Here is a 14,555-nt window from a genome sequence, read left to right as displayed (position 1 = left end):
CCGGTGCGCCTTGTTAAAAGTTAATTTGTGGAATTTATCAGTTATGTTATGACAAGGTAAGGGTGGAATTCAGAAGATAGCCCTATTTGGTAAAAGACCAAGTCCATATTATGTCAGTAACAGCTCAAATAAGAAAAGAGAAATGACATTCCATCATTACTTTAAGACATGAAGGTCAGTCAATCCGGAAAATATCAAGACATTTAAAAGTTTCTTAAAGTGCAGTCGCAAAAACCATCAAGCGCTGTGATGAAACTGGCTCTCATGAGGACCACCACAGGAAAGGAAGACCCAGAGTTACCTCTGTTGCAGATAATCTCCCTGTATTTTGCTCCGTTCATCTTTCCCTGTGAGTGAGAGGTGCTTCTGAGCACGCAGCACTCAGGGAGAAGGGAAAAACGGCCACTGGCAGCCAAAGGCATGGATTTGTTGGGGGTGCATTACGGCCACACAAAGGGGATGCCGCTGGTAAATTTGAGGCGTTATCAAGTGCAAAGCTCATGCAACTTTTTTCAAATCCTCATTAGAGTCGCATCATGCAGCCTTAGAATGTATAACGAATCTAAACATATAACCCAACGTTAGTAGAACTAAAGTTACATTAATAACTTTAAATTAAGCATATAGGAGGACCTATATCTTTGTTAACCGCTCAACACAGAATAGCCGCATGTGAGCACTCCCTCAAATCGTTTGGAGAAAATATCCTTTCTATTTCATTCAGCTTTGTTCAATTGTATTCTTCCTACTATAAAATAATGCCATGGAATCTAACCAAATCTTATCTGCTCAATGAACTAGTGTAGCCCACAGCCATATGGCATAGCATAACATAAGAGTATGCTATTCTGTTCATCTGAAATAGACTACATTTTCTTCATATCATGTTTCTTTAGACCTGTCTAAAATAAATACCGGATTTATTGTGATGGTGTAGGCTATATTACATGGATTTATTGTGATGGTGTAGGCTATATTACATGGATTTATTACAGTTTTTAAAATGTAGATGTTCCAAAGGTCTGCATCAGTGGCTTGTAGGAAGCCAGGAGATGCTAAATGTGTTTATGTTAATTAACGGTCAATTACCGTGAGAACGACAGTAATTTGCTTGACAATCACCAGCTGATGATATTTCGTGACCGCCACAGTCCTAGCCACCACGATGGCGCCAGGTTTCCTCCAGATGTGACACTTGGCATTCAGGCCAAAGAGTTCAATTTTGGTTTCATCAGACCAGAGAATCTTGTTTCTCATGGTCTGAGAGTCTTTAGGTGCCTTTTGGCAAACTCCAAGCGGCTGTCATGTGCCTTTTACTGAGGAGTGGCTTCCATCTGGGAACTCTACCATGAAGGCCTGATTGGGGGAGTGGTGGAGTGCTGCAGAGATGTTTGTCTGACTTTATTAGCCAGCTAATTTTCACACCATAAACTCAATTATTTGATCAGTTAAGTTGGCTAATGTTGCTCAACATTTCTCTGGCTAGCTAACGGAGAATTCGATCCAGCTAGCAAGATATTTAACAATGCTAACAATACTTGTTCCACCACACTTTCTCCCTCACCTCAAACTTTTCAAATAGCAGTATTTGTTTGGTTACAGCTCATGAAGTAGGCTTCATCACCCTCTCAGCCCCGTCTCCGTGGTCAGGCGTCTCACCGACCTCTTCGTTATCGTTCAAGGGACATGCTGCTGTAACTGGCAAACTGCTTTTCCACTCTCCTGCTGTCTTTCCAGAGCAGCGCTGATGCTGTAACAAGCAAATTGGTTGTCTCTTCTCTCTTCAGAGTACTGCATTCTGTTGCTATGCGAACGATTGACTGAGCCTTGGATACAGCCAGTACTCGTTCACTTACAGCTAGTAGTCATCCAAAGCCCCCACCCCCATCGGATCTACACGAATCACATAGGTCACCTATTTTTGGATTCAAAACAGAAACTTTCACCGAAAGGTGACTAGTTTGCATCCCTGTAGTTAGTCTTGGTGGTTCCAAACTTCTTCCATTTAAGGATGATGGAGACCACTGTGTTCTTGGGGACCTTCAATATTGCAGAAATGTTTTGGTACCGTTCCCAAGATCGGTGCCTCGACACAATCCTGTCTCGGCGCTCAACTGACAATTCCTTCGACCTCATGGCTTGGTTTTTGCTCTGACATGCTCTGTTAGCCTTGGGACCTTATATAGACAGGTATGCACCTTTCCAAATCTTGTCCAATCAATTGAATTTACCACAGGTTGACTCCAATCAAGTTGTAGAAACATCTCAAGTTTGATCAATGTAAACAGGATGGACCTGATCTCAATGTTGAGTCTCATAGCAAAGGGTCTGAATAATTATGTAAATAGATTATTAAAAAATGTTTATATACATTTGCAAACATTTCAAAAAAATGGTTTTCACCGTCAATATGGGGTATTGTGTGTAGATCGATGAGAAAGAAAATACATTTAATCAATTTTAGAATAAGGCTGTAACGTAACAAAATGTGGAAAAGGGGAAGGGGTCTGAATACTTTCCAAATGCACTGTACATAGTACAGACCCCTGGCCATTGCATAGATAGAAGGCTTCATCAGAAAATCATACAGCGTAACAGTGCAGTTAATACTTATCTTGATATCATACAGAGGATTGTTTAGCTGCTATTTAACGTTGCATGTAGAAATGTGGCGAATAGATAGAATTCTGTTCTGCATAACCTAAGAATACCTGAACATTATACAATGTTGTGCCCCTACTGTACCTTGTGATTGGTCTTCTTGTGCTTGTGGCAGGTGACAGACACCACGTAGGGCCAATCGGCTGGCTTCATGAGCACACCGGCGATGTGGGCACAGGTGACGTGGAAGGAGGTGGAGCAGTTGTCGAGGGAACACTGGATACACGCCCCACACATCTGCTTGGTGTTCTTGTGGCAGTACACACACTTCTGCAACACCAAAGAGGTGTGGTAGAATCAAAACATACCATTTGTCTGTGTCTAAAGGCAATATCACTTTTCTATACACTATTGTCAGAGAAAAAAAAAACATTTCAGGAGTAGGTAGGGGGGATTTTGGATGTCAAACATTTATTTATTTGTTTGCTAATTTCCCACCTTTTTTCCTTCAGACATTGCCGGCTGGGGTAAAGCCATTACATAACATTTCCTCTGAGTTTTTATGTTTCAATTGTAAAGTAAACTTTATAAAGAATTTAAACAAATGCGGCAGACAGAATTCTCAAAAATGTTAGGGTTGGGGCCAAAGTTTTTTGTAGCTAAGGAGCATAAATTGGAGTAGAAGTACACTAATGAATGAATCGACGCAACGTGTCCCATTCGACTTGGGATATATAGTGAGTATTTTACTTGAGAGGAAAAACAAAAAAGGTACCGTGGTGTTCTTTGAGGATTTGTGCTGCGTTCCAATTAGTTTAAACCCTTCCATTTATCCCAGAACTTTCAAAAAGGAGGACAGACTCTGAATCACTTTTCTGAATAGAAGCAAATATCAACGGTTTAGGACAAAACATGTACCACAGAGACAGGCCCAGTCATCCAATCATTAAGAGGGTGGGACGGTTTTTCACCGCCTTTGGAAATGCGGCTTTGACAATGGGTGGATGTAAATTATTCAAAAGACAATCCTCACTTCCTTTCATAGATTACGACATTATTTGTAGATGTGTGACAATGCCACTGCAAAGGCTGTGCAATTGACTGTGAAGTCGATTTGGATTAAGCGAGGGATGGAGGGAAAGGGATAAAAGTAGGGAAGAAAGCAGTTTGTTCAGCAGCGCGGCAGCGATGGGAAATTGCCTCCTGCCAGCAGGATCAATGCAGTTCATTTAGCGCAGTGAGAAATGACTCCTGATTATTCAGACAGTTTTGCATCTATTATTCACCATAGTCCTCCTGCTCCTCGGACCGCAAACACACAATCCATCCAGGAGGAGGAGAGGGACAGAACAGATGGAGGGTAGAAAACGGAGTGAGAGAGAGAGAGGACAGAGAGACAGACAGACGAGAGAACGAGCGAGAGGAGAGAATGAGCGCGAGAGCAAGAAATGGAGAATGAGAGAGCGAGGCATTTGTGTAAACAGTAGGCTGGAAAGTATTATAGTAGTATTATAAATGGAAGAGTTCTAAACATTTCTTTAAAAACACCATGTCTTGAGTAATAGCCAAATTGGATTTATACCAAAACATTGCACGACCGATCATACAGTTGAAGTCGGAAGTTTACATACACCTTAGCCAAATACATTTAACTCAGTTTTTCACAATTCCTGACATTTAATCCTAGTAAAAATTCCCTGTCTTAGGTCAGTTAGGATCACCACTTTATTTTAAGAATGTGAAATGTCAGAATAATAGTAGAGAATGATTTATTTCAGCTTTTATTTCTTTCATCCCATTCCCAGTGGGTCAGAAGTTAACATACACTCAATTAGTATTTGGTAGCATTGCCTTTAAATTGTTTAACTTGGGTCAAATGTTTCAGGAAGCCTTCAACAAGCTTCCCACAATAAGTTGGGTGAATTTTGGCCCATTCCTCCTGACAGAGCTGGTGTAACTGAGTCAGATTTGTAGGCCTCCTTGCTCGCACACACTTTTTCAGTTCTGACCACAAATTTTCCATAGGATTGAGGTCAGGGCTTCGTGATGGTCACTCCAATACCTTGACTTTGTTGTCTCTAACCATTTTGCCACAACTTTTGAAGTACGCTTGGGGTCACTGTCCATTCGGAAGACCCATTTGCGACCAAGCTTTAACTTCCTGACTGATCTTGCGTCAATATATCCACAATTTTCCTGCCTCATGATGCCATCTATTTTGTGAAGTGCACCAGTCCCTCCTGCAGCAAAGCACCCCCACAACATGATGCTGCCACCCCTGTGCTTCACGGTTGGGATGGTGTTCTTCGGCTTGCAAGCCTCCCCCTTTTTCCTCCAAACATAACCAGCGATGGTCATTATGGCCAAACAGTTCTATTTTTGTTTAATCAGACCAGAGGACATTTACCCAAAAAGTATTATATATGTCCTCATGTGCAGTTGCAAACAGTAGTCTGGCTTTTTCTATGGTGGTTTTGGAGCAGTGGCTTCTTCCTTGCTGAGCGGACTTTCAGGTTACGTCGATATAGGACTCGTTTTACTGTGGATATAGATACTTTTGTACATGTTTCCGCCAGCATCTTCACAAGGTCCTTTGCTGTTGTTATGGGATTGATTTGCACTTTTCCAATCAAGTGACGTTCATCTCTAGGAGACAGAACGCATATCCTTCCTGAGCGGTATGATGGCTGCGTGGTCCCATGGTGTTTATACTTACGCACTATTGTTTGTACAGATGAACGTGGTACCAAGGATGAACCAGACTTTTTTTTGTATTTTCCCCATGATGTCAACCAAAGAGGCACTGAGTTTGAAGGTAGGCCTTGAAATACATCCATGATGTCAATTAGCCTATCAGAAGCTTCTAAAGCAATGACATTATTTTCTGGAATTTTCCAAGCTGTTTAAAGGCACAGTCAACTTAGTGTATGTAAACTTCTGACCCACTGGAATTGTGATACAGTGAATTATAAGTGAAATAATCTGTCTGTAAACAATTGTTAGAAAAATGACTTGTGTCATGCACAAAGTAGATGTCCTAACCGACTTGCCAAAACTATAGTTTGTTAACAAGAAATTTGTGGAGTGGTTGAAAAACGAGTTTTAATGACTCCAATCTAAGTGTATCAATGTATACTGACAATACATGCAGCAACCCTTCGCCAGGGTTGCAATCTGAGCCCTGTACTCTTCAATATTTACATCAATGAATTGGCCACTTTTCTAGAAAAATCCTCAGCCCCTGGTGTTAGTCTTCACAACTCAGAGGTTAAATGTCTGCTCTTCGCAGATAACCTGTGCCTGCTGTCACCCACAGCACATGGCCTACAGCAGAGTCTGGACCTGCTAGAGCAGTACTGCCAGACCTGGGCCCTGGCAGTAAACCCCCACAGCACATGGCCTACAGCAGAGCCTGGACCTGCTAGAGCAGTACTGCCAGACCTGGGCCCTGGCAGTAAACCCCCACAGCAGAGCCTGGACCTGCTAGAGCAGTACTGCCAGACCTGGGCCCTGGCAGTAAACCCCCACAGCACATGGCCTACAGCAGAGCCTGGACCTGCTAGAGCAGTACTGTCAGACCTGGGCCCTGGCAGTAAACCCCCACAGCACATGGCCACAGCAGAGCCTGGACCTGCTCGAGCTGTACTGCCAGACCTGGGCCCTGGCCATAAACCCTAAAAGACTAAAACAATGATTTTCCAGAGAAGATCCAGATCTCAGGGAATTAGACCAAAGTTCTCAATTGGTACAAAATATATAGAGTACTGCACACACTACAATTAGTTAGGTTTAAAAAGAAACTCAACTGGATACTTAAATGAGTCAGTGAATGAACTGAGAGAGATGCACTGAGGGTATTCTACGCCATTTAAAAAACTAATTGAATGTGTCAGAGAGAGAGCGAGAGAAGTGACCACCAAGGAAAGTGAGACAGTGAGAGAGAAAGAGGAGTGACAATGAGATATGGGAGTGGGAGAAAATAGGTAAGCATGTGATGGAAAGATTGTGATACCAGGGAGAGTAGTTACAGTTTAGGTGCATGTTAGGGGGCGAATAGGCCTAATCCTAGCCAATCCAGCCTCCTGGCTGGCATTTTGAGGCTCCTCAATACAAGGGAGGTCAAAAGGTTTGTGTGTCTGGCTGAAATGACTGTGTTAACACAACACAAACAAAATGGAGCAGGGCGCTGTTCATTAGGGAAACAATTTAAAAATATTCACAAAAAACGAAATAAGTGTGTTTCTTATTGGACAACTCCGGGTAGTCCCTCAGTATGAGTTATTTTGTCTTCTGTTTGGTATGTAATGAACATACCCTCTCCACTCACCAGACTCTTCCTGCTATCGGGGATGGCGCTGATGTCCACCGGCTCCCTTGCGATGGCGTTGACGAAGCGAGCCTCCGCCACGGCGATGGCACAGATCACATGGACCCACCTGGTAGAGAGGAGAGGACACACACATCGACGTGCGCCCCTGACTGTTCACCAAACCTAGGGTCACGATGCCAGTATCAAGTAGGGCTATGACGATGATAGAATTTTACGGGGGAAATAGTCCCAGTGTCACCCAGAGTCTCCTGTTTATTTCTGAGCTACACACTATGATACTGGTATGGTGACAACACACACACAGTGAATGTCATAAGTAATGCATTTTAAAGTAACATAGCGGTATTCCAGTGGTATTAAGAAGGTAGGAAAGGCCACTGACCGGTTGTCTGTGGTCATCTTCAGAGCGCCTCCTCGTAAGTTACACAGACAACAGTCCTGTGGGAACACAGAGGTTAGGATGTAGGTAGGCAGTGGGCACAGACCAGGGGGGTTCACAAAATGTGTGACTTAAGATATCCTCAGCCAAAACGTCAAAATGAATGACACAGACTTGAGTTATTTTAGATTGATTCTGACTGAGGAAGTGTGTACTGGCTACAGAGTCTCAAACTGGACAAACCGTACTAGTGCTGCTTTTTCCTCGTTTTTAAGGGAAGGTCCCTACTGTTGAACAATCACAGACGAAAGGACGTACTGTTTCAGAGTGACCGATGTTCCCACATATACGTTTCCAAAATGTTATAAATGAATAGATGGTCAATAGAGAAGCCCAGCGGTTTCCGTCTGTAGGAACTTGTTTCAGGTGAAGGCATTGTGTTGAGTGAGGGACTTACCGCCGTCCAGGCGAGCGCTGTACATCGCGAACACATCCAGGACTGATTGTGTACCGTGTCCAGACTAACACCATAACAACCTAGGGAGAGAGAGAGGATAGACAGAGACAGAGAGAAGAAAGAGAGAAAAGAGACAGAGAGAGAGAGAGAAGAAAGAGAGAGGAGAGAGGGAGAGGAGAGAGAGGGAGAATGTAACTTTTTAACTAGGCAAGTCAGTTAAGAACAAGAGAAAGAAGATAAATCAACAGATGAAATAAATCTTCTGGTCTGCCTTCTACGCTCAGTGTTACTGAGTCTACTGAGCCATGGGCAAAGAACTCCATTAATGAAAGCACATCCTCCATTCTCGTACAACAATATCTTCTTATAAATCCTCACATCTACATGTCATTGGTTGTTCTGCACCAAAATACATTATTTATTTCATAGCCTTTTACCTCATAGCATTTACACCACACCCACTAATGACCCGGGAAGAGAGGAGAGAGTGGAGGGAGGTGAGAGTGGGGGAGGTGAGAGGAGAGGTGAGAGTGGGGGGGGGGAGAGGGGAGAGTAGGGGAGTGAGAGGAGAGAGTGGGGGGAGTGAGAGGAGAGAGTGGGGGGGTGAGAGGAGAGAGTGGGGGGGTGAGAGGAGAGAGTGGGGGGGTGAGAGGAGAGAGTGGGGGGGTGAGAGGAGAGAGTAGGGGTGAGAGGGGAGAGTAGGGGGGAGAGTGGGGGAGTGAGAGGAGAGAGTGGGGGGTGAGAGGAGAGAGTAGGGGGGTGAGAGGAGAGAGTGGGGGGGTGAGAGGAGAGAGTGGGGGGGTGAGAGGAGAGAGTGGGGGGGTGAGTGGGGGGGGTGAGAGGGGAGAGTAGGGGAGTGAGAGGAGAGAGTGGGGGGAGTGAGAGGAGAGAGTGGGGGTGAGAGGAGAGAGTGGGGGGGTGAGAGGAGAGAGTAGGGGGTGAGAGGGGAGAGTAGGGGGGAGAGTGGGGGGAGTGAGAGGAGAGAGTGGGGGGTGAGAGGAGAGAGTAGGGGGGTGAGAGGAGAGAGTGGGGGGGTGAGAGGAGAGAGTGGGGGGGTGAGAGGAGAGAGTGGGGGGGTGAGAGGGGAGAGTAGGGGGAGAGTGGGGGAGTGAGAGGAGAGAGTGGGGGGTGAGAGGAGAGAGTAGGGGGGTGAGAGGAGAGAGTGGGGGGGTGAGAGGAGAGAGTGGGGGGGTGAGAGGAGAGAGCGGGGGGGGTGAGAGGGGAGAGTAGGGGAGTGAGAGGAGAGAGTGGGGGGAGTGAGAGGAGAGAGTGGGGGGTGAGAGGAGAGAGTGGGGGGGGTGAGAGGGGAGAGTAGGGGAGTGAGAGGAGAGAGTGGGGGGAGTGAGAGGAGAGAGTGGGGGGGTGAGAGGAGAGAGTGGGGGGGTGAGAGGAGAGACTGGGGGGGTGAGAGGAGAGACTGGGGGGTGAGAGGAGAGAGTGGGGGGAGAGAGTAGGGGTGAGAGGGGAGAGTAGGGGGGAGAGTGGGGGAGTGAGAGGAGAGTGGGGGTGAGAGGAGAGTAGGGGGGGAGAGGAGAGAGTGGGGGGGTGAGAGGGAGAGTGGGGGGGTGAGAGGAGAGAGTGGGGGGGTGAGAGGAGAGAGTGGGGGGGTGAGAGGAGAGGATTTTGTTCGTGCACTCCCCCCACTTTGTTCGTGCACTCTACAGCCCTGTCTTCCTCGCCTGTTGATTTCTGCAGGTCCTCGGGGGACCTAGAGTACAAAGAGATGTGTGGTGATGGTGAGTTGGTCTCCACAGCATGTCTGTACCTGACCTCTACTGACCTCCGCAGCTGGTGAGGGCCGGACGAAACGAGTCAGACAGCTGCTGGGGAGGTGTGCGTACATGGTAAGATCGTACTGTAATCAAATTCAACCAAAGCTGGAGAAATAGTCCAATTTGGAGTAATTTGTTAGCAGTAAGCCATATTTATCATGGTCAAAGAAGAAATGAGATTTTTGGAGGGTTGAAAATCAGCAAATGAATTGTACAGTGGACAGTACTATGGAACTTAACTAATACTTCTCACTGTCTATGATATGGATTCTGTTGGTTGCAGCCAGGTTCTGCAGACAATATTCACAATTGATGTCCTGGTTAAATGAAAATGACACGTAGTTGTAATACAAAGTTTTCCAAGACCGTTCTGCAGTAATCAGAGTGGCGTCACATAGCTGGCTGCACAGTCGCACACTAACCTCTCCCCGTGTGTCGCAAGCAATACAACAACATGTGTAGACTTTACCGTGAAATGCTTCCTCACGAGCCCTTTCCCAACAACGCAGAGTTAAAAAGTAACAAAAATTTGCTAAAGATTTATAAATAAATAGTTACACAATAAAATAACAATAAAGAGGCTTTATACACAACAAGTACCAGTACCGAGTCAATGTGCAATGGTACAGGGTACTGTAGTTGAGGTAGCATGTACATGTAGGGTCAAAGTGACCGGGCAATCAGGAGAGATAATAAAGTAGAAGCAATGTGAAAGTGTCTATATGTGAGTGTGTGTTTTGTGTGTGTGTGTTTTGTGTGTGTGTGTAATATATATATATATATATATATATATATATATATGAGTCCAGTAAGTGTTCATAGAGCCGGTACAAAGAAAACTAACAAAGGGGTGGTCAATGCAAATAGTCCAAGTAGATATTTGATTATAAGACTGTTCAGCAGTCTAACGACTTGGGGGTGGAAGCTGTTCAGCAGTCTAACAACTTGGGGGTGGAAGCTGTTCAGCAGTCTTACGGCTTGGGGGTGGAAGCTGTTCAGCAGTCTAACGGCTTGGGGGTGGAAGCTGTTCAGCAGTCTTACGGCTTGGGGGTGGAAGCTGTTCAGCAGTCTTACGGCTTGGGGGTGGAAGCTGTTCAGCAGTCTAACGGCTTGGGGGTGGAAGCTGTTCAGCAGTCTAACGGCTTGGGGGTGGAAGCTGTTCAGCAGTCTAACGGCTTGGGGGTGGAAGCTGTTCAGCAGTCTAACGACTTGGGGGTGGAAGCTGTTCAGCAGTCTAACGACTTGGGGGTGGAAGCTGTTCAGCAGTCTAACGACTTGGGGGTGGAAGCTGTTCAGCAGTCTAACGACTTGGGGGGGAAGCTGTTCAGCAGTCTAACGACTTGGGGGTGGAAGCTGTTCAGCAGTCTAACAACTTGGGGTGGAAGCTGTTCAGCAGTCTTACGACTTGGGGGTGGAAGCTGTTCAGCAGTCTTACGGCTTGGGGGTGGAAGCTGTTCAGCAGTCTAACAACTTGGGGGTGGAAGCTGTTCAGCAGTCTAACGACTTGGGGGTGGAAGCTGTTCAGCAGTCTAACAACTTGGGGGTGGAAGCTGTTCAGCAGTCTAACGACTTGGGGGTGGAAGCTGTTCAGCAGTCTAACGACTTGGGGGTGGAAGCTGTTCAGCAGTCTAACGACTTGGGGGTGGAAGCTGTTCAGCAGTCTAACGACTTGGGGGTGGAAGCTGTTCAGCAGTCTAACAACTTGGGGGTGGAAGTTGTTCAGCAGTCTTACGGCTTGGGGGTGGAAGCTGTTCAGCAGTCTTATGGCTTGGGGGTGGAAGCTGTTCGGCAGTCTTATGGCTTGGGGGTGGAAGCTGTTCGGCAGTCTGATGGCTTGGGGGTAGAAGCTGTTCGGCAGTCTTATGGCTTGGGGGTAGAAGCTGTTCGGCAGTCTTATGGCTTGGGGGTGGAAGCTGTTCGGCAGTCTGATGGCTTGGGGGTAGAAGCTGTTCGGCAGTCTTATGGCTTGGGGGTAGAAGCTGTTCGGCAGTCTGATGGCTTGGGGGTAGAAGCTGTTCGGCAGTCTGATGGCTTGGGGGTGGAAGCTGTTCGGCAGTCTGATGGCTTGGGGGTAGAAGCTGTTCGGCAGTCTTATGGCTTGGGGGTGGAAGCTGTTCGGCAGTCTGATGGCTTGGGGGTAGAAGCTGTTCGGCAGTCTTATGGCTTGGGGGTAGAAGCTGTTCAGGACCCTTTTGGTCCCAGAGTTGGTGCTCCGGTATCTCTTGCCGTACGTCAGCAGAGAGAACAATCTTTGATTTGGGTGGCTGGAGTCTGACCATTTTTAAGGCTTTCCTCTGACTGGTATAAAGGACGGCAGGGAGCCCGGCCCCAGTGATGTACTGGGCCAGATGCACTACCCTCTGTAGCACCTTATGGTGGGATGCCAAATAGTTGCCATACCAAGCAGTGATGCACCCAGTCAAGATGCTCGCAATCAAGCGTAGCGGAAGTGTTGTTGCCTACTCGTTAGAAAGTCCAGGATCCAGTTGCAGAGGGAGGTGTTTAGTCCCAGGGTCCTTAGCTTAGTGATGAGCTTGGAGGGCATTATGGTGTTGAACACTGAGCTGTAGTCAATGAACAGCATTCTCATGTAGGTGTTTCTTTTGTCCAGGTGGGAAAGGACAGTGTGGAGAGCAATAGAGATTGCGTCATCTGTGGATCTGTTGGGGCGGTATGCAAATTGGAGTGGGTCCAGGGTCTCTGGGATGATGGCGTTGATGTGAGCCATGACCAGCCTTTCAAAGCATTACATGGCTACAGATGTGAGTACTAAGGGGCAATGGTCATTTAGACAGGTTACATTGGCGTTCTTAGGCACAGGGACTATGGTGGTCTGCTTGAAACATGCAGGTATTACAGACTGGGTCAGATACTTGTCAGCCCTGTGGCCTTGTGAATGTTATCCTCTTTAAAGGTTTTACTGATATTGGCTACATAGAGCTGGTGCTCTCCTGCATGGTTCACTGTTGCTTGCCTCAAAGCGAACATAGAAGGTATTTAGCTCGTCTGGTAGACTCGCGTCACTGGGCAGCTCTCGGCTGGGTTTCCCTTTGTAATCCGTAATAGTTTGCAAGCCCTGCCACATCTACACCGGCTCTGACACTTGTCAGTAGGATTCGATCTTAGTCCTGTATTGACGCGTTGCCTGTTTGATGGTTCATCGGACGGCATAGCAGGACTTCTTATAAGCGTCTTGATTAGTGTCCCGCTCCTTGAAAGTGGCAGCTCGAGCCTTTAGCTCAGTTTGGATGTTGCCTGTAATTCATGGCTTCTGGTTGGGATATGTACATATGGTCACTGTGGGGGGGACGTCATCGATGCACTTATTAATGAAGCTTGTGACTGATTTGTTAAACTTTGATGTCATCAGATGATTCCCAGAAGATATTCCAGTCTGTATTAGCAAAACAGACATGTAGCTTAGCGTCCGCTTCATCTGACCACTTCCATATTGAGTGCGTCACTAGTACTTCCTGCTTGAGTTTTTGCTTGTAAAGCAGGAATCAGGAGGATAGAGTTATGGTCAGATTTGCCAAATGGAGGGCGAGGGAGAGCTTTGTATGAGTGTGTGTGGAGTAAAGGTGAATTGTAGTTGTTTTGTTTTGCCTCTAGTTGCACAGGTGATATGCTGGTAGAAATGAAGTAAAATGGATTTCAGTTTTCCTGCATTAAAATCACCGGCCACTAGGAGTGCAGCCTCTGGATAAGCATTTTCTTGCTTGCTTATGGCCCTATACAGTTCGTTGAGTATGGTCTTAGTGCCAGCATCGGTCTGTGGTGGTAAATAGACAGCTACGAAAAATATAAATAAACTCTTGTTAAATAGTGTGGTCTGCAGCTTATCATGAGGTATTCCAACTCAGGCGAGCGGAACCTTGAGACTTCCTTAATATAGAGATTGTGCACCAACTGTTAACAAAAGACACTGCCGTTCTGTTCTGTTTATGTATAGAAATAAACAGCTAGATTTATATTTTCCATGTCCTTGTTCAGCCACGACTCGGAGAAACATAGGATATTACAGTTCTTCAGACCACGCTGATCGGATAGTGTCAAACTGCGCTCATCCAGTTTATTTTCCAGTGATTGCACTTTCGCCAATCGAACGGAGGGTAGAAGCGGTTGATCCACTCGCCGATTTAGTCTCGTCAGGTATCCCCGCACGCTGGCTTTTAATGCTGACTCTTCCTTTTTCGAGTGTCGGGGATTTGGGCCTGGTCCAGGTTGAGCAATATGTCCTTCGCCGCAGACTCATTGAAATCGAGGTTAGTGATCACTGATCGCCATTCTAGTCTAACCGCTCCCTGTATGTCGCACGCTAACCACTCCCCGCCACATGCCTCCTCACCATACAGAGGCTAGCCTAATTGGCTACGCAGCCTAGGCTGGGCGAGTAGAGAAAGAGGCGCAAAAAAAGCTTTGTGAATAAAAACCAGACTGGGTAGAACAAACACAGTAAATATCCTCTCAGGTAAACATGGAGGGAGACTTGACTGACTGGTATTGACTGGCTGGTACAGACTGGCTGCCTGGAACTGATTTGTTTGTTTGGTGAGGGCCTGGTTGGAAATATAGAATGTTTTTGTCTGGCTAGTAGTTGACTAAATTAAACATGTTATTTTGTCTGGCTGGTGCTGATCTATAGAAGACAATGCGATTGTTTTGACTGACTGATAAACAGATTGCCTGCCTTTCTACCCATCTATCCGTCCGTCCAGCCATCTGCCTGCCTGTCTGTATCAGTCAATATCAATGTGTCTATCTTTCTGTGGGCCTACTCACTGGAGTGGACCTGCAGACTGCAGGAGGAGCACGAGATCAGCGGGCTGGTGCAGTCTTCTCCCGTGTGGGAGTTGGAGGGCAGCGGCTCCGTGTTGTCCGGCCCGGCGCTGAAGCACATCTCTGGGACCAGCGGGTGGGTGTGGCTGCCGCAGCGGGGAGTGTGGAGGTGGTTGGGGGCACTGGGGCTGTCAGACGTGTACAGAGAGTCCTTCTGGGGCTGGATGAAAGAGGGGA

At 46.7% G+C, this 14,555-nt stretch overlaps 1 protein-coding gene across 3 annotated transcripts in view; it reads right to left on the bottom strand.

Annotated features, from left to right (window-relative positions):
- LOC106574093 (lysine-specific demethylase 4B) overlaps positions 1 to 14,555 on the bottom strand; it is an 86,388-nt gene that overhangs the window by 13,577 nt on the left and 58,256 nt on the right. For all 3 annotated transcript variants that reach the window (XM_045697358.2, XM_045697357.2, XM_045697359.2), the window contains exons 14-18: positions 14,322 to 14,538; positions 7,768 to 7,847; positions 7,314 to 7,369; positions 6,929 to 7,037; positions 2,746 to 2,931 (exon numbers count right to left, since the gene is read on the bottom strand). In XM_045697358.2, coding sequence (XP_045553314.1) covers positions 2,746 to 2,931; positions 6,929 to 7,037; positions 7,314 to 7,369; positions 7,768 to 7,847; positions 14,322 to 14,538 — 648 coding nt within the window. The remainder of the gene's footprint in view (positions 1 to 2,745; positions 2,932 to 6,928; positions 7,038 to 7,313; positions 7,370 to 7,767; positions 7,848 to 14,321; positions 14,539 to 14,555) is intronic.

This window comes from Salmo salar, chromosome 16, assembly GCF_965601325.2.
Source record: "Salmo salar chromosome 16, fSalSal1, whole genome shotgun sequence".
Classification (NCBI taxonomy): Eukaryota; Metazoa; Chordata; class Actinopteri; order Salmoniformes; family Salmonidae; genus Salmo; species Salmo salar.
This window is presented reverse-complemented; position numbering and strand designations above follow the sequence as displayed.